General features: G+C 39.3%; 1 protein-coding gene across 3 annotated transcripts; it reads right to left on the reverse strand.

Annotated features, from left to right (window-relative positions):
- Window positions 1-17,940: 17,940 nt before the first annotated feature.
- Window positions 17,941-22,644, reverse strand: LOC104093289 (F-box only protein 8-like). Of its 3 annotated transcripts, none has more exons than XM_009599019.4 (3): window positions 22,492-22,636; window positions 20,992-21,046; window positions 17,941-19,560 (listed from the first exon to the last, which is right to left on the reverse strand). In XM_009599019.4, the coding sequence occupies exon 3, from the start codon at window positions 19,526-19,528 to the stop codon at window positions 18,332-18,334; it is 1,197 nt and encodes a 398-aa protein (XP_009597314.1). In that variant the 5' UTR covers window positions 19,529-19,560; window positions 20,992-21,046; window positions 22,492-22,636; the 3' UTR covers window positions 17,941-18,331. The 3 variants fall into 3 exon arrangements, with proteins under 3 accessions (XP_009597314.1, XP_070056070.1, XP_009597313.1); XM_070199969.1 differs by having other exon boundaries at window positions 20,992-21,764; window positions 22,492-22,624; XM_009599018.3 differs by lacking the exon at window positions 20,992-21,046 and having other exon boundaries at window positions 22,492-22,644.
- Between the last annotated feature and the right edge of the window lie 49 nt (window positions 22,645-22,693).

Here is a 22,693-nt window from a genome sequence, read left to right on the forward strand (position 1 = left end):
AGCCAACTCTGCCTTTAACAAGTCTGCCATGCTTAAATATGTAGGCACACGTTTTTAGCACATCTACCTTATCCTAAACTAGCAGTTAACATCCCCAACTACAAAGGATTTCAAATATTCAAATTTCAAAAGACAACTGCCCAAGACCCACATAGCCACTATTGCTGAAAAATAGGAAACTGCCCAACTGCATGCATGTGCGCAACCTTCAAATTTTGGCGCCAACAAGCCAAGTCTTGCCATGCCTTCGCACCATGCCAATGTGCAGCATGCTTTGCGCGTATGTCTGCTAATGCCACATGCCCAGCTCGCCCATGACACTACCTTGCCTGCGGCCATCTGCCTTCCCGCGTCCTGCCTTAGGTTTTCTAGCCCTTGCTATATTTTTTATGCTCGTTGCCTTTGTCTTGCCATGGTCTTGTTATGTCTTGGCACCTAAGCCACATGTCGTCATGCCACATCCATGCCCATCAATACCTGCCTATGTCGGACAGTCTTTTCAACATTGTTGGCCCAAGTAAAGAATAGTTTTGAAGATTGACAAAGGAACTCAGGGATGAACCAGGTCCATCACTGGTAGGCATAGACACGGGCAGATTCAAAGCACGTGAGATGCACGTACAGGAGATAAACAAAATTTGGCATAATAATAGATATCTCATGATCGAAAAGATTGCATAATTAATAAGGAGAAGGACTCCTTACTCAACGAGAATATTATCCAAGATAAGGAAGGAGTTAGGAGTTGAGATTAACTAGAACTCTTCCATCAAGGAAGAGTAGCATTAGAACTCTATTTATTCTCTACTCTACTAACTCTATAAATCGCAGGATGCTCTCATTCTACATGGATCGCACAAAAGCAAAAGTTAAACGTGAATTGAGAGCAAAATAGCAAGGCATTTTGCAAGCAATTCGTGTGTGATTCAAGTGTGAGAACTTGAAGCTACATGAACCAGATAGAAGAACCAGTTTCAAGTGTCTGTCTTTTATTCTAGTTCAATTGTAGTAGGTGTTTTCATATTGTACCTTTCAGCTTTATCTAGAGGCAATTGTAATAGGTACTCAGAGTATTCAAGTTAGAGTTAACTTGAAGTAGTCGCAACAGTTAAAGGTTGGTTGCCACAACGGGATTAGAGTTAATCCTAGGTTTACAAAAGTATTTTGTAAATGTAGTTTTTTGCTCAGTGATTTAGTGGAGAGTTTGGAAAAATCCTACTGGGAAGTAGGTCGTGGTTTTTTCACCTTTTGAGCCAGGTGTTTTCCACGTAAAAATCCTTGTGTTCTTTAATTTCTGCATTTATTATTCCGCAACAGTAGTATAAGGAACACATAGAATAACTAGGTCCTTCTATAATATGTGCACACAAAAAATTAGACACCACACAAATACCCCCCCTCCCCCGTGTGGTATTGAAGTTAAAATATCAATTGGTATCAGAGCAGGTTCATCCCAAGAAGAACAGAGGATCAACAAAGGCTATGGTTGCTGCTTAGGAAGAAAGCTCAAATGAGGACTCAGATAATGAAGATGGAGATGAACAAGCACTTATGGCAATTGGAGAATCCGATGAGGAATCTAAAGTAAATATAATCCATCTAAAAGAAAAGATTAAGTTTTTGTCTAAAGAAAGGCTATCTGAGTTACTTCTAGATTTCATTGATGAATCTAAGGATATAAACAATGAAAAGAAACAGTTGTCTAAGGAATGTGTGATTTTAAAAGCAAAGTGTAAGAACCTGAAACTTAGAGTTAGTGAGACTGTAAGTGAAAATACTGTACTAAAGAACTAGGTTCATGCATTTGAATCAAATGTCCTAGAACTTAGATCTGAAAACCTAAAACTGAAATTAGGAACAAGTAAAAAGACAACTGATTGCACACAACTCACTCTAGAAGAAAATATAGGTAAACTAAAAGATGAGTTGTATAAGAAGGATGAGCAGGTAAGAATTTTGACAAAGGATCTAGGCAAGGTCAAGCATGAACTAGACAAAACTTGTAAATGGAACAGGTCCCCCGATGCATTGTCATGGCTACAGGAACATCACAGTAGTAATAGAAGAGGAATTGGCTTTGGGAATCTGCCACCTAAATGGGATCCCAAAAGCAAATATCTCACACTTCCTGAGAACAAAATATGCACACACTGTGGTAAGACTGGTCACTATAAAAGTGAATGCACTGCAAAAGAAAAGGCTAGTCAAAAGAATAAAAAGTTTGTTCAAGGGAAAAATAGGCTGCCAGGTTGGGCTAAAAAGAATTTGATTCATCTTTTGCCTATATAAAGGGACCCAAACTAGTTTGGGTTCCTAATTATAACCCCTGAATTCCTTTTGCAGGTCCAAGTGAAGGGGAGCAGCCAAATATGGTACATGGATAGTTGCTGCTCAAAGCACATGACAGGAAGCAAGGAACAGTTCCTTTCACTTGAGGACCTCAAAGGAGGTAATGTCTCCTTTGAAAATGGGAAGAAAGGTGAGATCATTGAGGTTGGTAAGATAGGTACGACTGACTCTCACTCGATTGAGAATGTCTATTTGATAGACGGCCTAAAATATAATCTAATTAGTGTATCACAACTATGTGATAGAGGTAACTTGGTAGCATTCACCTCTAATAAATGCTTTGTGATTAATTTTATCACTGACAAGATTGTTTTGCAGGAAAAAAGAGTGAACAATATATATATATTGTAGATCTATCCACAATGTTAGAAAATAAACTCACTTGCTTAAGTGTATTGGACAATGATCCCCTCCTTTGGCACAAGAGACTTAGACATGCAAGTCTGAGTCAACTCAACAAATTAGTCTCCAAGGACTTGGTGATAGGACTGCCTAACATCAAGTTCAAGGAAGACAAAGTTTGTGAGGCTTGTGCAAGGGGGAAGCAGGTAAGATCCTCTTTTAAATGCAAGAAAGTGGTAAGTACTACCAGGACGATGGAACTGGTTCATATGGATCTCTGTGGTCCAATGAGAACATTAAGCAGAGGTGGTAAAAGATACGTGATGGTGCTTGTTGATGATTACTCTAGGTTTACTTGGACATTGTTTTTAACATATAAAGATGAAGCATTTGACATGTTCACTTCTTTTGTTAGAAAAACTCAGAAACAACTGGGTAATCAACTTGCATCAATTAGGTCCGATCATGGCACTGAATTTAAAAATGCTAAATTTGCTGAATTTTGTAATGAGCATGGCATAGATCATAATTTTTCTGCTCCTAGGACTCCACAGCAAAATGGAGTAGTTGAAAGAAAGAATAGGACACTTGAAGATATGGCTAGGACTATGCTTCTTTCTAGTAAACTGCCCCATAGCTTCTGGGCAGAAGCTGTAAATACTACATGCTACATCATAAATAGGTGCATAACTAGACCTCTTGTTGAGAAAACTCTCTATGAGTTACTTAAAGGGAGAAAATCAAATATATCCCATCTTAGAGCATTTGGATGAAAGTGCTTTGTGCACAATAATGGTAAAGACTCTCTAGGAAAGTTTGATCCCAGAAGTGATGAGGGAGTATTCTTGGGATATTCTTCACATAGTAAAGCATATAAGGTATATAACAAAAGAACTATGTGTGTTGAAGAAAGCGTTCATGTGGTTTTTGATGAAACTAACATTCTTTCTGAGAGACAGGAATATGATGATGAAGAAATTGGGCTGGTAAGAAACTTAAATGAAACCACAACCCAGACTGAAGCTGCACTGGAAGAAGGAACAGGTGATGGAACAGGTCCTTCTACCCGGGGCAACCTGACAGGGGGAATAGAACAAAGAGGAAATGATTCCCAAACCTCAAGGGAACCTGTCCATGAACCTGTTCCACAGTAACAAAGCATTGAAGGAACATCAAGGGGAAACCAGTTGGTTATGAAACCTTACAAGTATCAAAGTTCTCATCCCATTTAGAACATAATTACTGATCCAATCTCTGGAATCAAAACCAGATCTTCATTAAAGAATCTTTGTGCTTTTGATGCTTTCTTATCTCTTATTGAACCTAAAAATGTTGCTGAGGCTTTGCAGGATGCAGACTGGGTAAATGCAATGCAAGATAAACTCAACCAATTTGAAAGGAGTCAAGTTTGGCATCTGGTGCCAAGACCCTTGGACAGATCAGTAATTGGCACAAAATGGGTCTTCAGAAACAAACTTGATGAAGATGGAACTGTTACAAGGAACAAGGCAAGATTGGTGGTTAAAGGATATAGCCAAGAGGAGGGCATAGACTATGATAAAACATTTGCTCTAGTTGCAAGGTTGGAAGCAATAAGACTCCTCATAGCCTTTGCTGCTTATATGGAATTCACCCTCCACCAGATGGATGTCAAGAGTACCTTCCTCAATGGCTATCTAAAGGAAGAAGTGTTTGTCAAGCAACCTCCAGGGTTTGAAAGCAAGGAGAGTCCTGATCATGTGTACAAACTTGACAAAGCACTTTATGGGCTCAAGCAGGTGCCAAGAGCATGGTATAAAAGATTATCAAAGTTTTTGCTTGAGCATGACTACAAGAGAGGTAAAATTGACAATACTTTGTTCTTGAAAGAAAAAGGTAAAGATCTTTTGGTAGTTCAGATATATGTTGATAATATAATCTTTGGAGCAACTACTGATAAGTTAAGTAAAGATTTTGCTAAACTAATGGGGAGTGAATTTGAAATGAGCATGACGGGTAAGCTTTGTTACACCCTATATTTTCGTAAATAAAACTGCGTCGTGAGCAAACTAATGTAGGACCCAAAGAAATGAGATCATCTTTGAAAATATATAAAACAAGTTAATCATGTTACCTTGGAAGTTACAAATATTGAAGATCATGAACAACAACTACAAAGAGGGTTGGAAGGTTTAGAGGCTAAAGGAATTGAAGAAAATAATGTTTCGTCGAAAGCCGACAAATTGGGAATGTTATAGCATGTACTTTTGGGATGAGACCAGGGTGTTTTACATGATAAGGAGGTTATGTTATAAGTTATGTTATTCGTATGATAGTCGTGTGTTATGTTTTGAAGTCAAGCGAGTGGTGGAACAAAAGTCGATGAAAGTCATCACAAGTTACGTTCATAAGTTTTACTGAAACTTTGGGTCAAATGTAACTACAATTTTATCCCAATATACTTAGAGTTATGGGGTGTTCCACCCATCAAATTAAATATATATGAGTCTACTTTCCAACTCATTAAACCGTTTGTTAATACAATATCTGAGTAGAGAGATATGGGCATTTTTGCGAGACTGCGCAGACTGTCACCTTCTTGCTTAAACGAGAATCCAAAACTGGGCCTGTTCGGGTCGTCCAAAAATGGGCCTGTTCGGGTCGTTCAAAGAGGCCTTTTTAAATTCCTATACCCTTCATATATTAGGCTGATAATAGGAAAAAATAACCAGATTCATTCTCTGCAAAACTCCTCCCAAATATTTCCCACAAACCCCAATTAATTTTCTCCCCCTTTCAAGTTCTAATCGGAGGTAAAGCCTAGAGTTTGAAGAACCAAGATAGGATCCGAGTTATCCAACAAATAAGGTAAGTTTACTGCTTTCTTTCATCCATTTTTTTCTGTTGTAGATGTATAGTAAGTCGTTCTATATTTGTAAGAACTCACGGGACGGTGATAGGAAGACGTGAGTTCGAGTTATTCACTTGCAGCGGACTATTTTGTGGACTGTTTTGTGGACTATTTTGTATTGCTGCTGGGCTGCATGTTTTACTACTATTTTGTGGAGTTTTGGAGGAGGAAGGGTGTGGAGAAACACCACATAAATGCAGGATGTTGGGCTGGTCGTTCGTCGTAACATTTTCGGGTTGTTGACACTACTACGATGGTCATTTTGTGTATGAATAGATTGGGGTGTGTTGGGCTGTTTTGTAGTATTGTGTGGTGTGCATAAGGTTGGAAAATAATGTATATATGTTATTATTGTTATTTTTGGTGTTGTTGGTGTTATCTTGAATTTGGAGGAAGTAAGGGCTATCTATCAGTAGAGGCTTGTAGACATATCCTGTCAGTTAGTGCATTATGTTGGGCTTGTAGGCCTGGTATGTATATTTTGGTGGTTTGTCAGTTATAGTAGTTTTGACGGCTTTGTCGGCCCAACTTTATATTGATATTTAGTCAGCGCTAGTTTACATTCAGTTTTATATTTTGCTTCGCAAATTGTCTTGCAAGGTGGCCCCTTGGCCAATTTATGACATTATATGTTCAGAGTCCCTTAGTCACAATTTGGTACACTAGGTTAGTTGAGGCACTGGGTGCCAGTCTCGCTTTCAGGTCGGGGCGTGACAAACTTGGTATCAGAGCAGTTCTGTCCTAGGGAGTCTACAAGTCGTGTCTAGTAGGAACCTATTTATAGATGTGTTGTGCACCACATTATATAAGCAGGGAGCTACAGGGCATTTAGGAGTTGGTTATCCTTCTTTCAAATCTACATCGTGCTGTAGAACTGAGTTATAGGAAATTTGAGTTAAACTTATGTGTTGGTGTTTGCATACACAGATGACGGTGACTAGGAAGACTACGACTAGCCAGAGGCGAGATACAACAACAGGTGAGGGGACCAGCAGGGTACCCCCAGTAGATGGGTCCCAGTCTGAGGCCCAAGGCGAGACCCCTACTCATCCATTACCGGCTCCTCCACCACCTGAGGAGATTCCTAGGGATACCGCACATCCAGTTCCCCCTCCACTTCCACCAGATCAGGACTTGAGGAGTGCGGTGCATTTGTTGACACAATTGGTAGCTACCCAGCAACAAGTTAGGGCATCAGCTAGTGTAGGATCTTCTGAGGGGTCTGGGAGTTCAAGGGTCCGAGAGTTTATTGCTTTGAGTCCCCCAGAGTTTACAGGGTTAGATCAGAGGGAGGACCCGCAGGATTTCATAGATCAGCTTCACAGGATCTTTCGGGTTATGCATGCCACAGAGAAAGAAGCAGTTGAACTAGCAACGTTTCGACTCTGAGATATAGCCATCCTTTGGTACGAGGGATTGGAGAGGTCCAGGGCACGTGATGCACCTCCATCTAGTTGGGAGAATTTTTCGGATGCTTTCCTTGACCAGTACATACTGCAGGAGATTCGACAGGCTCGGGTCGATCAGTTTCTAGCCCTTAAGCAGGGGAATATGAGTGTTCGAGAGTATAGTCTCCATTTTGACTCATTAGCCAGATATGCACCATCCATAGGTCCTACTATGCGTGACAGGATCTACAGGTTTATAGCAGGGTTAGCCCCAGAGTTCACCGAGGCATATGCCACCGCTGCATTGCATGATAATATGGATACCTCCCGGATTCAGGCATTCGCTCAGAATATAGAAAGGGTTAGGTGTCGACAGCAGGGTATAGAGAGGACTGAGCAAGGGCAGCGTAAGAGGATGAGATTTCCTAGGTCTCAGGAGCAGTCTCAGGGTAGTTATAGGCCCCAGTACTTCGGACGGCCACCTAGGCCTCCGCCACCTCAGTTACAGGGTTACAGTTATGACCGCTATACTCAGTCAGGACCAGGTGAGAGCTCACGGGCATCGGTTTTGCAACGACAACGAGGATTAAGGCAAACATAGTCATTTCCGCCGCGGTGTGACATCTATGGTAGAGGACACTTGGGCCGATGCCGAGCAGGTTCTGATGCTTGTTATACATGTGGGCGTCCGGGGCATATGATGCGAGATTGCCCAAATAGAGATTCTGGGGTTATGGCACAACCAACAAGTTCAGCGACAGGATCATCTAGGTCTGTGCATCCTTCTGGGCGCGAGTCTCAATCTTCTGCTGGTAGAGGTAGAGGCAGAGGTAGAGGTTCCAGTTTAGGTGTTAATCAGAACCGTATTTATGCTTTAGCGGGTCGACAGGACCAGGAGTCTTCACCAGATGTTGTGACAGGTATATTGACCATTTGCTCTCACGATGCTTATGCCTTGATAGATCCAGGATCTACTTTATCATATATTACGCCATTTGTCGCGGGGAAATTTGGTATAGTGCCTGAAATACTAAGTGAACCTTTTGCGGTATCTACACCGGTCGGAGAATTGATTATTGCTAAACGGGTTTACCGAGGTTGTACGGTGACAGTTTGTAGTCGTCAGACCTCAGCCGACCTAGTTGAGTTAGAGATGATGGATTTTGATGCTATCATGCGCATAGACTGGTTGTCAGCATGCTATGCTATAGTTGATTGCCGAGCAAAGGCAGCCAGATTTCATTTTCCAGGTGAAGCAATCCTTGAATGGGTAGGTAATACAGCGGCACCCAGAGGTAGGTTTATTTCCTATCTGAAGGCGAGGAAAATGATTGCAAAAGGGTGCATTTATCATATTGTGCGAGTTAGAGATACATATGCTGAGATATCTACACTTCAGTCTATTCTCGTAGTCAATGAGTATGCAGATGTGTTTCCAGATGAACTTCCAGGTATTCCTCCAGAGCGAGAGATTGATTTTAGCATCGATTTGCTTCCAGGAACTCAACCAATATCCATCCCTCCGTATAGAATGGCACCTGCCGAATTAAAGGAGTTGAAGGAGCAGTTAAAAGATTTGCTGGAGAAAGGTTTCATCAGGCCCAGTACCTCACCTTGGGGTGCACCGGTACTCTTTGTACGGAAGAAACACGGCTCGTTGAGGATGTGTATCGATTATAGGCAGCTGAACAAGGTAACTATTAAGAATAAGTATCCACTTCCAAGGATTGATGACTTGTTTGATCAGTTGCAGGGGGCTAGATTCTTTTCAAAGATAGATTTGAGATCGGGATACCACCAGGTCAGAGTTCGGGAGAAAGATATTCCGAAGACAGCCTTCAGGACCCGATATGGCCACTTCGAGTTCCTTGTCATGTCCTTCGGGTTGACGAATGCTCCCGCCGTATTTATGGACTTGATGAATAGCCTATTCCGTCCATTTTTAGATCTGTTCGTGATAGTATTTATTGATGATATTCTGGTCTATTCAAGTTCAGAGGATGAGCATGTGGACCACTTGCGAGCGGTACTCCAAACCCTCCGTGATCGTAAGTTGTACGATAAGTTTTCTAAATGTGAGTTCTGGTTGAAGTCTGTAGTATTCTTGGGGCATATTGTATCCGATGAAGGTATAAAGGTAGACACTCAAAAGATTGAGGCCGTGAAATCTTGGACTAGACCTACCACTCCGACAGAGGTTCGTAGCTTTCTAGGCTTAGCAGGATACTACCGGAGGTTCGTAGAGGGTTTTTCTTCCCTTTCGGCACCATTGACGAAGTTGACGCAGAAATCAACTAAGTTTCAGTGGACGGAGGCTTGCGAGCAGAGTTTCCAAGAGCTTAAGAACAGGTTGACCTCAGCGCCAGTTCTAACACTTCCAGAGGGTACAGAGGGTTATGTCGTGTATTTTGATGCCTCGGGTGTTGGGTTAGGATGTGTCCTGATGCAACATGGGAAGGTAATTGCTTATGCTTCAAGGCAGTTAAGGAAGCACGAGAAGAATTATCCAACCCACGATCTTGAGTTAGCTGCGGTTGTCCATGCACTTAAGATATGGAGGCATTATTTATATGGTGTTCATGTTGATGTATTTACCGATCATAAAAGTCTGCAATATATATTCAAGCAAAAAGAGTTGAATTTGCGACAGAGGCGATGGCTTGAGTTATTGAAAGATTATGATGTTAATATTCTCTACCATCCAGGGAAAGCTAATGTTGTAGCAGACACCTTAAGTCGCCGATCTATGGGTAGCTTAGCACATGTAAAGGCCGAGAAAAGACAATTAACTAGAGAGATTCATCAATTGGCTTGTTTGGGGGTTCGGTTAGTAAATTCCGACGGTGGTGGAGTTGTACTCCAAAACACTGCAAAATCATCTCTCATGGATGAAGTCAAGGAAAGGCAGTACGATGACCCAGAGTTGGTCGAGTTGAGAGAGCAAGTTCCGCAGCAGATATAGGGGTCGTTTATGTGTTCCAGATGTATCAGGGCTACGAGACAGGATTATGTCAGAGGCACATTATTCGTGGTACTCCATTCATCCTGGGTCGACGAAGATGTATCATGACATTAAGGATGTGTACTGGTGGAACGATATGAAGAAGAACATTACTGAGTTTGTCGCCCAGTGTCCTAGTTGCCAGCAGGTGAAAATAGAGCATCAGAAGCCCGGAGGGCTAATGCAGACTATAGAGATCCCGACATGGAAATGGGAGGCGATAAATATGGACTTTGTTATGGGTTTACCTCGTTCTCATCGTAAGTTCGATTCTATATGGGTGATAGTCGATAGGCTCACTAAATCAGCTCATTTTCTACCGGTCAGATCTACATATACAGCAGAAGATTATGCAAAGTTATATATTAAGGAGATAGTGCGGCTACACGGAGTACCAGTATCTATTATATCTGACCGTGGGGCTCAATTTACAGCATATTTTTGGAGATCATTTCAGAGAGGTCTAGGGACTCAGGTGAATCTCAGCACAGCTTTTCATCCACAGACTGATGGGCAAGCCGAGCGCACAATTCAGACGCTCGGGGATATGTTACGAGCATGTGTGTTGGATTTTAAAAGAAGTTGGGATGAACATCTACCTCTTATCGAGTTTGCATATAATAATAGTTACCACTCCAGTATCCAGATGGCTCCGTACGAGGCTTTGTATGGGCGTAAGTGCAGATCTCCTATAGGGTGGTTTGATGTTGGAGAATCTGGGTTACATGGGCCAGACCTAGTTCAGCAGGCCATAGAGAAAGTAAAGGTTATCCGGGAGCGACTGTTGACAGCTCAGAGTCACCAGAAGTCATATTCTAACGTGCGGCGACGAGACTTAGAGTTCGAGGTTAATGACTGGGTATTCTTAAAGGTATCCCCTATGAAGGGCGTGATGAGGTTTGGAAAGAATGGCAAGCTTAGCCCACAGTATATTGGGCTTTACAGGATTATTCGGAGAGTGGGCCAGGTAGCTTATGAGTTAGAATTTCCCTCAGAATTGGAGTCAGTCCATCCAGTTTTTCGCGTATCTATGCTACGGAAGTGCATTGGCGATCCTACCAGAGTGGTGTCCACAGATGATGTACAAATTACGGAGGACTTGTCATACAAGGAAATTCCAGTTGCCATCTTAGACCGACAAATTCGCAAGCTACGAAATAAGGAGGTAGCCTCAGTGAAGGTTTTATGGAGAAGCAATAATGTGGAAGAGATGACATGGGAAGCGGAGGAAGAAATGAAGTATAAATACCCCCACCTATTTCAAACTGAAGATATGACTCGAGATGGGATGCTACAGCACAACTCTATTCAGGCTAGTAGGTCATCAGGTAAGCTCTTATTTTCTGACTTTCAGTATTTATGATTTACGACTCTTTGAGGCAAAGTGTTGTTATTTATAGACATTGGCCATGTGTGGCATGCATAGTATGTTTTCTGGCTGCATACAAGTTGGTTATAGTCTGGTGTACAGAGGAAACTCTGGCAAAAAATTTTTGAAGTCTCTAGAAGTAAACATTCGAGGACGAATGTTCCCGGGGGGGATGAGGTTACACCCTATATTTTCGTAAATAAAACTGCGTCATGAGCAAACTAATGTAGGACCCAAAGAAATAAGATCATCTTTGAAAATATATAAAACAAGTTAATCATGTTACCTTGGAAGTTACAAATATTGAAGATCATGAACAACAACTACAAAGAGGGTTGGAAGGTTTAGAGGCTAAAGGAATTGAAGATACTAATGTTTCGTCGAAAGCCGACAAATTGGGAATTGTATAGCATGTACTTTTGGGATGAGACCAGGGTGTTTTACATGATAAGGAGGTTATGTTACGAGTTATGTTATTCGTATGATAGTCGTGTATTATGTTTTGAAGTCAAGCGAGTGGTGGAACAAAAGTCGATGAAAGTCATCACAAGTAACGTTCATAAGTTTTACTGAAACTTTGGGTCAAATGTAACTGCAATTTTCTCCCAATATACTTAGAGTTATCGGGTGTTCCACCCATCAAATTAAATATCTATGAGTCTACTTTTCAACTCATTAACCCGTTTGTTAATACGATATCTGAGTAGAGAGATATGGGCACTTTTGTGAGACTGCGCAGACTGTCACCTACTTGCTTAAACGAGAATCCAAAACTAGGCATGTTCGGGTCGTCCAAAAATGGGCCAGTTCGGGTCGTTCAAAGAGGCCTTTTTAAAGTCCTATACCCTTCATATATTAGGATGATAATAGGGAAAAATAACTAGACTCATTCTCTGCAAAACTCCTCCCAAATATTTCCCCCAAACCCCAATTGATTTTCTCCCCCTTTCAAGTTCTAATCGGAGGTAAAGCCTAGAGTTTGAAGAACCAAGATAGGATCCGAGTTATCCAACAAATAAGGTAAGTTTACTGCTTTCTTTCATCCATTTTTTTCTGTTGTAGATGTATAGTAAGTCGTTCTATATTTGTAAGAACTCACGGGACGGTGATCGGAAGACGTGAGTTCGAGTTATTCACTTGTAGCGGACTGTTTTATGGACTATTTTGTGGACTGTTTTGTATTGCTGTTGGGCTGCGTGTTTTACTAATATTTTGTGGAGTTTTGGATGAGGAAGGGTGTGGAGAAACACCACATAAATGCAGGATGTTGGGCTGGTCGTTCATCATAACATTTTCGGGTTGTTGACACTACTACGGTGGTCATTTTGTGTATGAAGAGATTGGGGTGTGTTGGGCTGTTTTGTAGTATTGTGTGGTGTGCATAAGGTTGGAAAATAATGTATATATGTTGTTATTGTTATTTTTGGTGTTGTTGGTGTTATCTTGAATTTGGAGGAAGTAAGGGTTATAGGGGAAATGTTGTCCGTTTTAATACAAAATAAGTATGTCGGTCGTTGTGCGATAGTTATACGTTTCATAACTTAATGATAGTATTATTATCGTTGTTGTAAATTAAGGTGAGAAGAGGCGATTTCAACTTGGTGGTTGAAAAGAGTGTGATAAGGTATGTTAAGGCTAAGCCTTCCTTCATTTTAGCATGATCTCGTAGCTACATGTGTTAGTAATGAGACATAAAGAGAAGTTCGTATTCATGAATTTATTCACATTATTCTAGTCTCATAAGTTATAATATTATTCCTTATCGAGACTCTATATTCAATTTAGTATTGTCTTCTTCCAGTCAAGAGAGCAGCAAGCCTATATATACAGTATTACAGTATTTTCATTACCATCGAGCTATAATCGATGGGCAGGCCCTATTGGGCAACCTCTGATCAGATGGAAAGTTATATACCGAGCCTACTGTGGCCGAGAGCCTATGAGCGAGCCCAGCATGGTCGAGATACATAGCCTAGTATGGCCGAGTGCCTATGAGCGAGCCTACTACGGCAAAGCAGTTATATATACCGAGCCTTATAAGGCCGGACAATTATTTTACTTACTATATTGAAGGAGTTGATTCAGTATCAACAGGTAAGTATATCTCCAGATCATCTTTGACTCCCAATTACTTTAAGTTATTATATTATCAGTTTATTTTCAACTTTCAGTTATGTTATTGCCTTATATACTCGGTACATTATTTTGTACTGACGTCCCTTTTTTGGGGACGCTGCATTTCATGCATGCAGGTTCAGATAGACAGACGGGTATACCTCTTCAGTAGGTGTTTCTAGAGTTCAGCTTGATCGGTAAGCTCCACATCCTTCGGAGTTATCAGGTCTAGGTTTTCGTGTACATCTTCTATATGTATGTATATATATTATGGGTAGGTCGGGGCCCTGTTCCGATCACAATATATCTATCAGTAGAGGCTTGTAGACATATCCTGTCAGTTAGTGCATTATGTTGGGCTTGTAGGCCTGGTATGTATATTTTGGTGGTTTGTCAGTTATAGTAGTTATGACGGCCTTGTCGGCCCAACTTTATATTGATATTTAGTCAGCGCTAGTTTACATTCAGTTTTATATTTTGCTTCACAAATTGTCTTGCAAGGTGGCCCCTTGGCCAATTTATGACATTATATGTTCAGAGTCTCTTAGTCACAATTTGGTACACTAGGTTAGTTGAGGCATTGGGTGCCAATCTCGCTTCCAGGTCGGGGCGTGACAAGCTTAATTTCTTTTTAGGCTTACAAATTAAACAAATTTCAAATGGAACTATGATCCATCAGCAGAAGTATGTAAAAGAGTTGCTTAAAAGGTTTAAAATGGAAGATTCCAAAGAAATTGACACTCCTATTGCAATAGCTACAAAGTTGGATATGGATGAACCTGGTTCATCTGTCGATCAGAAGTTGTATAGGGGAATGATTGGCTCATTGTTGTATCTCACTGCTAGTAGACATGAAATTGTTTTCAGTATAGGCCTTTGTGCAAGATTTCAGGCAAATCCGAAGGAGTCTCACTTGACTGCTGTCAAAAGAATTTTGAGATAGCTAAAAGGCACCATTGATCTTTGTCTTTGGTATCCAAAAGGTAGTAATTTCAATCTTGTGGGATATGCTGATGCTGATTATGTAGGTTTTCTTGTGGATAGAAAGAGCACCTCAGGTATGGCACACTTTATTGGCTCATGTCTTGGTCTTGGGCCACCAAAAAGCAAAATTCAGTGGTCTTATCTACTGCTGAAGCTGAGTATATTGTTGCTGCTTCTTGTTGTGCTCAATTGTTGTGGATCAAACAACAATTAAAGGACTTTAGAATTGATGTTGGTTGTATTCTCATTTTTTATGATAACACTAGTGCTATTAGTATGACCAAGAACCCGGTTCACCACAAGAGAACTAAGCACATAGATGTTAGGCATCACTTTTTAAGGGATAACTATGAAAAGGGGTTGATCACTATAGAATTTTGTGCTACTGACAAGCAAATAGCTGACATCTTCACAAAAGCCCTAAGTAGAGATCACTTTGAAAGGAACAGGTCAGAATTAGGGATGATTAAGATCACCTAAAAGGACCAGTTCAGAGTACACAACGAAAAAAAATTGGTTAGAAAATCTGAAAATTGTGTACATAATTAGATTAATTTTTGCTCAGTCTCATACTTTCAATAGTATACTCTTGTGCCAAGTGTTAAAATGACTCATTAATCTTTAATGATATTTTCTCTATTTTGGCAAATTTAGACTTACATAAGAGTATTCTCCGTGAAGAACCTGGTTTATCAAGATAACACGATATGTTATCTACACTCTGCATAATTTAAAATAATAATATTTGGATCATGAGCAGAGTCCTACTTAATTCCAAACTCCTTTTGGACTTATCCGTTACAAGTGAACCAGTTCTGTTCAAAAGAGTTCCAACCGAATTGAAGTACCTAGATTCTAGGGATACACTCCAAAGTCTTTTCAAAACTAAAATTCAGTTTTGATTAGACTTCCACACCCACTATCATCCCTTCCACCACCCCAACCTCTAAGAAAAAAGTAAAGATGCTTGCTCGCAAGGTTGTTGCGGGGAGAGAACAAATTTGGAGAATAAGTTTGTACTAGTAGAGTCTAAAGCAGGTGTTGAAACTACAGAGTCTGGAGGAATTGGTGGTAAAAATAAAAATAGAAAAAGAAAAAGAAAAGAGAGCAAGGGTGTTCGAAGTGCTGTGAGGGAAAAGGGTAAAAGAGTGGTTGATTCTTCACCTACTCCTGTGAGTTTAACCAAAGACACAGGTGCAATGGTTGTTTGGGGAGAAAAATCTGCTGGAGCAGAGGAAAGTGTAAAGAAAACAGGGGGAAGTGGGTCTGGCGAAGCCACTGAAGGGCTGGTTCAACTTGCGAAAAATATAGATGAACCTGTTTCATCTGAACAGGAAACCCTCGCAGACCTACTAAAAAGAGTGACTGAAAGTTATAATCCAAAGAAGAAAGGGAGGTTGGTACAAGCAAGGATCATTTAGGGGCAAATACGCTGCCTGCTTTGTGACTATGAAGTCCATTCACTCCTAAAGAACCTGGTTCATCTAAGAAGGTACCAGTGAATAGCAAGGTGCGAGCCTTAGTACAAGAAAGTGGGGCTAAGGATGCTGAGATTGAGAGGTTGAAGAAGAGGTTGGCTGAGGTGGAGACTGAGAGAGATGCTCTCAGAACTGAGCTGGCAAGAGAGAAGGAGAAGAATGATGGCATTCTTCAGGATATGCTGAAACTCCTCCAAGCCAAAAACCAAGCACCTAGTTCTTCCAAACCTTAAACTCCTAGCCCAGTGTAGACCTTTCAGTGACCCAGTATGGGATTTTTTTTGTTTGCTCATGTTTTCAGTATTTTTATTTCTTCTTATACTTTATGGTTGAATCTTATCAATCATCAATGAAATTCATTGTTTTTCCTCTAATTGTTTGTTTATATTTCTTTGATGGTTAAAATTCTTAGCTTGATCTATGATGATTAATCCATGATTGCATTTGAAGTAGCCCCAGTGGCCATGAGTAAGTTTTAGAATCTGGTTATCTCACATTTTTTATGCAACTTTTCGATGATGCCAAAAGGGGGGGAAAGGGGGGGGGGGAAATGTTGTGCTTTGAACAGTGATGTTTATAACCTAATGAACCTGGTCCTTGATGATAAGTGATAAAAAGAAAAAATATTTCTAGCATTGTGTTGATGTTGAGCTAAATTGAAACAGGGCCTAAGCTTATGGAAGCACAGAGTTTGTCATCATCAAAAAGGGAGAATTTGTTGGCCCAAGTAAAGAATAGTTTTGAAGATTGACAAAGGAACTCAGGGATGAACCAGGTCCATCACTGGTAGGCATAGACACGGGCAGATTCAAAGCACGTGAGATACACATGCAGGAGATAAATGAAATCTGGCATAATAATAAATATCTCATGATCGAAAAGATTGCATAATTAATAAGGAGAAGAACTCCTTACTCAACGAGAACATTATCCAAGATAAGGAAGGAGTTAGGAGTTGAGATTAACTAGAACTCTTCCGCCAAGGAAGAGTAGTATTAGAACTCTAGTTATTCTCTACTCTACTAACTCTATAAATCGCAGGATGTTCTCATTCTACATGAATCGCACAAAAGCAGAAGTTAAACGTGAATTGAGAGCAAAATAGCAAGGCATTTTGCAAGCAGTTCGTGTGTGATTCAAGTGTGCGAACTTGAAGCTACATGAACCAGATAGAAGAACCAGTTTTAAGTGTCTGTCTTTTATTCTAGTTCAATTGTAGTAGGTGTTTTTATATTGTACCTTTCAGCTTTATCTATAGGCAATTGTAATAGGTACTCAGAGTATTCAAGTTAGAGTTAACTTGAAGTTGTCGCAGCAGTTAGAGGTTGGTTGCCACAACGGGATTAGAGTTAATCCTAGGTTAACAAAAATGTTTTGTAAATGCAGTTTTTGGCTCAGTGATTTAGTGGAGAGTTTGGAAAAATCATACTGGAAAGTAGGTCGTGATTTTTTCACCTTTTGAGCCAGGTGTTTTTCACATAAAAATCCTTGTGTTCTTTAATTTCTGCATTTATTATTCCGCAATAGTAGTATAAGGAACACACATAAGAATTAGGTCCTTCTATAATCTGTGTACGCGAAAAATTGGACACCACATAAATCACCCCCCTCTTGTGTGGTATTGAAGTTAAAACATCAAACATGATGCCACAACCATCATAGGGTCATGCCGAGGTCCATCATATAAATCCCTCGTCACGCCCATGCCATGTTCGATCAATGAAGCCGAGGGGCTAACGCATACCATCATGCAACATAATACACAATCGATAACGCGAGCATGAAATTATATAAAGGTCCCCAAGCATCAAACATAATCATATAGGTCTGCGGAGAGGGACATGAAACCATTATCTAGCCAGAACATTGTGCATAACCCATTAGGAATAATCAAGAGCCTTTACGAGTGCCAAAAGAATCCATCGATGTACTCGGACAGCAGCCCGACTATACAAAAGAACAAGAATTCTAAAATAGGCCACACAAGTGTGGGTGTAATACCCCAACCTGGCACGTTCTAAACATAATTGAAGAAGTGATGTGTTGAATTCCAAAAGCTCAGTTTAAGTAACATAGGAGCGACATTAGCCAAGGACCAATCAAAACTAACATCAACTGGACTAACCCCATACTATAAATGCAGCATCCTACATGCATGTATCATCACATACACCCTTGTCAATTTAACCTTAAAGCCATTACAGAACCAAGACCAACCCATAGGAATTTCTGAACTCCTATAGTTTTTCTGTCAACTCTTCGTCTGCAAAATATTGCTACTCTTCAATTAGCACCATACTTGAGGGGCTTTACAGACATATTACTAATATGGAAAATACAGCTTGGGGAAACTAGATTAGTTCTATTTCCTATGGACATTCTGTTCCAAATTAAGATAAAATGCAGTGTTAGATTTTATGTAACAACCAACAAGGCCGGATCTTCTTCGTAATCTATATTGAAGAAGTGGTCAATTTGCTCGACTGCATTGTCCTGGCAGTGGTTGTCGTTTCCTCTCTTTATTGGAACTAGGCTCTCCTTGTAATTGAAAACCCAACAGTGACCCCAAGTTCGGTCCAGCTGAAATCCAAGCTCTGTAACTTCTCTTGTTGTAGGATCATATAGCACCAGCTGTGAAGTTTCAGTGATTTTGAAAATCATCTTATCATCCTCCCAGATGCCGTGAGGCCAATGAGCATCTATAAGAGGTTGAACAGTAAGAACTTTGGTCCAACTACCCTCTTGTTTCATTACCCACACTTCATATATGGATGTCATAGCCTTACCAGGGTGGTCACAAACTAAGATAGCAAGTGAGGCACCACGCAACATAAGTGCTCCCCACCGTGCTTTTGGAATATCTAGTACGTGCATCTCCCCAAACTGTTCACTGCCCATGTCAAATGAGCGTATCCTGCAGATTTTGTCTAGGCCCCCTGAGAGCCAATAATATACCCCGTTGAGATAAGTGGCACCAATGGGCTCATTTAAGTGACAACAGGAAGGGATTTCAGATCTCAGGTTCTTCCATGAGTTGTTGCGTAATGAATAGACACTGACAAAGACTCGAGTGAAAGCGCCTTGTCCAATGTTATCCCAAAATCTTCGAATACATACAACCTTATAATCTCGAGACGACGGGTCATACCCCAGTGCAAATTGTTCATCATAATCCTCTGACTGAAGCTCAAAAGACACAGGAGGCAGAGGCCAGAACTCTCTGGTGGAAGGATTCCACAAAGCCAAGCAAACATTGTCGTCATAAAACGGTTTCTGCACTAAGAATAAGCCATCAACCGGGCCAGTAATGGACATGAAATCAGTCCTCTGAAACTGATAGAGAGTTTTTTGTTCAGGGGTCACACCTGGAACTATTTGGCCAGGGAGCAAGGAAAAAGTAACGGACTTCGATAAATTTGATATTATTAAGTTACAAATGAGGAGACGGGCACGATTGTTCTTGTAATGAAAATGCTTTTCTATGAAACTTGGATTTCTGATGAGAGCATACCAATGCTTGCACACACATTTGAAACGCAAGAGTGATTCCACAGGCAACCTCAATAGAATTTCCACTAATAGATCTTCTGGTAAAGGACGACAACCATCCATACTGGTGGTCGTTTGCTTCCCCAATTTATCTCCTAGAAATATAAGCAAATCTCTGGTATATAAGAAACACAATGACAAAACATGTATTGAAAGAGAATCACGAAAACAGGCAATAATACAACACAAAGTGCAATTACAAAAAAATCAAGCAGCAGTATTATCATGTGATCAAATTATCAAACTTAGGAAAACTGAAAAGACAAAAACAAATAGAAAAATGGACACAAAAGAATTCAAAAATGGCTACGATTTGGTAGTATTTTCCCTGCTTGGAGAAGGGGAAAGACTAGATCAAGAAAAATGAAACCTCATAACGGGGAAAAGAAGAAATAAAAGTGCACGTTGCAGCTGCAACACCCCACATGAAAAATTAGAAATAAACCAAGGGTTTCTCATCTCTAATGTAATTCTTGACTATTTTACATGCAAGTCAGCTTGGGCTTTATATCTAGAACACAATATACAGCAACTACCAGTGGCGGATTCAGGATTTTGAGCAAGGAAATTCAACATTTTTAAAAGTGAATAGTAAAATTTTTCTTTAAACGGGTTCATCAAAAAAAAGATTCAAATGTAACGCCAAACAGGTTCATCAAATTATTTTGAAATTAAATGTAAACTAACCTATCGTTATAAATCAAATTAACAATATGTTAGATCAAAACTAAAACAGTGGTACGTTATTTTGAAGTAATCTTTTTTTTTTCAAAAAAAAAATTAAACGCTAGTGCAAAAGGCATTTAAAAGAAGAAAAGGAAAAAATAATCATAATATAATAAACAAAAATGAACTAAAGATGATTGCAAAAATAACTTATAAGTAAAACAAACCCTAATTAAAAGTATAAAAATAAAATAGTTGCTCTGGAGAATGCTTGTATTACCAGAGGCGGGCCCGGGACTTGAACATAGCGGGGGCACCATCTTTAGTATACCAAGTACTAGCAAGCGATAAAGTTCGGTGTTCAAGTCTATAAAAACTTAATGATTATGATAACTATCATCAAAATACAAACTTCGATATTATCAAATATCATTAATTTGGTACTAATATAACATAAGTACATCGTCCACTCATATCAGGGTCGGGATTATGTGATTCCACATCAAACTCATCTATAAATTGAGAGGCATTGTCTCTTAAAACTAGAACTAGATTGAAAAGAATTAAACTTCGCCAAGAATGCGTCATCTAAATTCACAAGAACAAGAACTTCCTAAAAATAACGATTCCAAACAAAATAACATTTTCTTCAATCACCGAAGGATCTTTCTTCTCAATCACAGAAGAATCCTTCCTTCTCAATCAAAGAAGGATCTTTCTTCTATTTTCGCTTTTTAGGTAGACTATTTTCAATAATCTGCAGCTCCAATTGACCATTCATATGTAAGCAATATGACTAAATTAATATTGAATCAATAAAAACATTTTCTCCTTAACTAATAGAGTATTATATTACATACCTGAAATATAATTTAACGTTTTCTCCTCAAAGTGATGCAAGAGTCAACTGCTAATCTGGGTATAATTTACATAAATCGAAAAAGCAAATGTTTATAATATCTTTCTAGCTCTAAGAATCTTTTCGGAAAAGAAAAAGTTTGTAGCACATTATTTTGCTAAGGTAATATTTTTAAAAGAAAAAAACTGACTCAAATAAAATCAAAGAAGAAAAGATTCAAATTCAGCCATCGTTGTCGTCACCTAATAGGGCTATCGGATTTAGAAGAGATGCAGTGAACTGAAAAAGAATTAAATAAATTGAAGGGAGGCAGAAGAGTTTGCTACTCTATTTGTGGAGGGGGGGCTAATGAATATTCAGAGTTTTGAATGAGTTGGGGATTTGAAAAAAAGGTTAATTAAGTTTTAAGTTTATTATTATGTAGAAGTATCAAATTATAATTGAATTCAGAAAAAGTTATAAAAATATATCCGGTTGACTACTAAGTAATTAAACAATAATTGAATTTAAAAAAAAAAAGTAAAAGTAAAATAGAATTATAAAAGTTGTAGGAGACAGGATTTCAACTTGGGACATCAAGGAAGTGAAGGCACTTTGAGCACTTTCTTAAATCAATGCTTCTGTCCAGCTTTTGTGTTTAGGGGCACACTTAAAATATTTAAGGGGTCCTCACTGTATATACATATAGATATAAAATATATATACTGTATTTTTGCCGAGGTTAACAGGTTCCGGTGACCCCACCTCCCAACATAGGTCCGCCTCTGTGTATTACTGATACACATAAAGACACACATAATAAGTACTTCAATTAAAAAATAATAAGTATTTTTATTATATAATAATCATTTTAATAGTGAAAAGTAAAGAAAAAATTCAAGCAGTAAAGCCTATGGCCATTTTCTGCCTTGGGTACATAAATTTTTAGTACTAAAACACCTTCAATTTACTGGTCAAAATATTAATCCCGGTATAAAATTGGGGTTATAGGTATCCCACGTTTGGTATTAGCTAACATTCAATAGGATAAAAAATCCCATGGGATATCCTAGAAGTGAACCAAACGACCCCTTAAAGCTCAAAGGAATAGAAAGGAAAAGTTTTGCAGCTTGCGGGAATCAAACAAAAGCTTAACCTTAGTCCTTATATACAGTGTCATGAACCCCTGACCAAAATATATGGCCAAAGTAGATTTCAATTTCTACATCTCAACTTAGCACAAACATCAATTTTGCAGGTAATAACATAATTTAAGAACCATGAACATTAAACAGAAAGCGAACAAGTACTTGTTTCTTAAAACAACTTGCAAATGATTCTAACAATTGGGACTTGAAAGATGCAAAAAGAATGAATGACCTAAGTGAGGGAGGGTACGTATCGAATCAAAAAGCAAAAGCAAAAGCATTACCATTAATACATAACCATAAAGAAGATAACAGAAACAAATTAGCGGCAATACCCTATATTAGAAGTACTTAGAAAGAATTAGAAATCTAACCTTATGAGCTGATGAACAAGAATTGGTGACTCTAAGAAGGAAAAGATACAGAAAAATGCAAAATTAGATATGAGAAAGAACAGAGGACACAGTAGTGAAGAAAAGCAAAAGCTTGTCCCTTTATTTAATGCTTTTTGTCAGTTTTATTAAAAATGTGTAATACTAATGCTTTGACTCTCTCTCTCTCTTATCCATAAAAATA

Source organism: Nicotiana tomentosiformis, chromosome 4 (genome assembly GCF_000390325.3).
Source record: "Nicotiana tomentosiformis chromosome 4, ASM39032v3, whole genome shotgun sequence".
NCBI classification, from domain to species: Eukaryota; Viridiplantae; Streptophyta; class Magnoliopsida; order Solanales; family Solanaceae; genus Nicotiana; species Nicotiana tomentosiformis.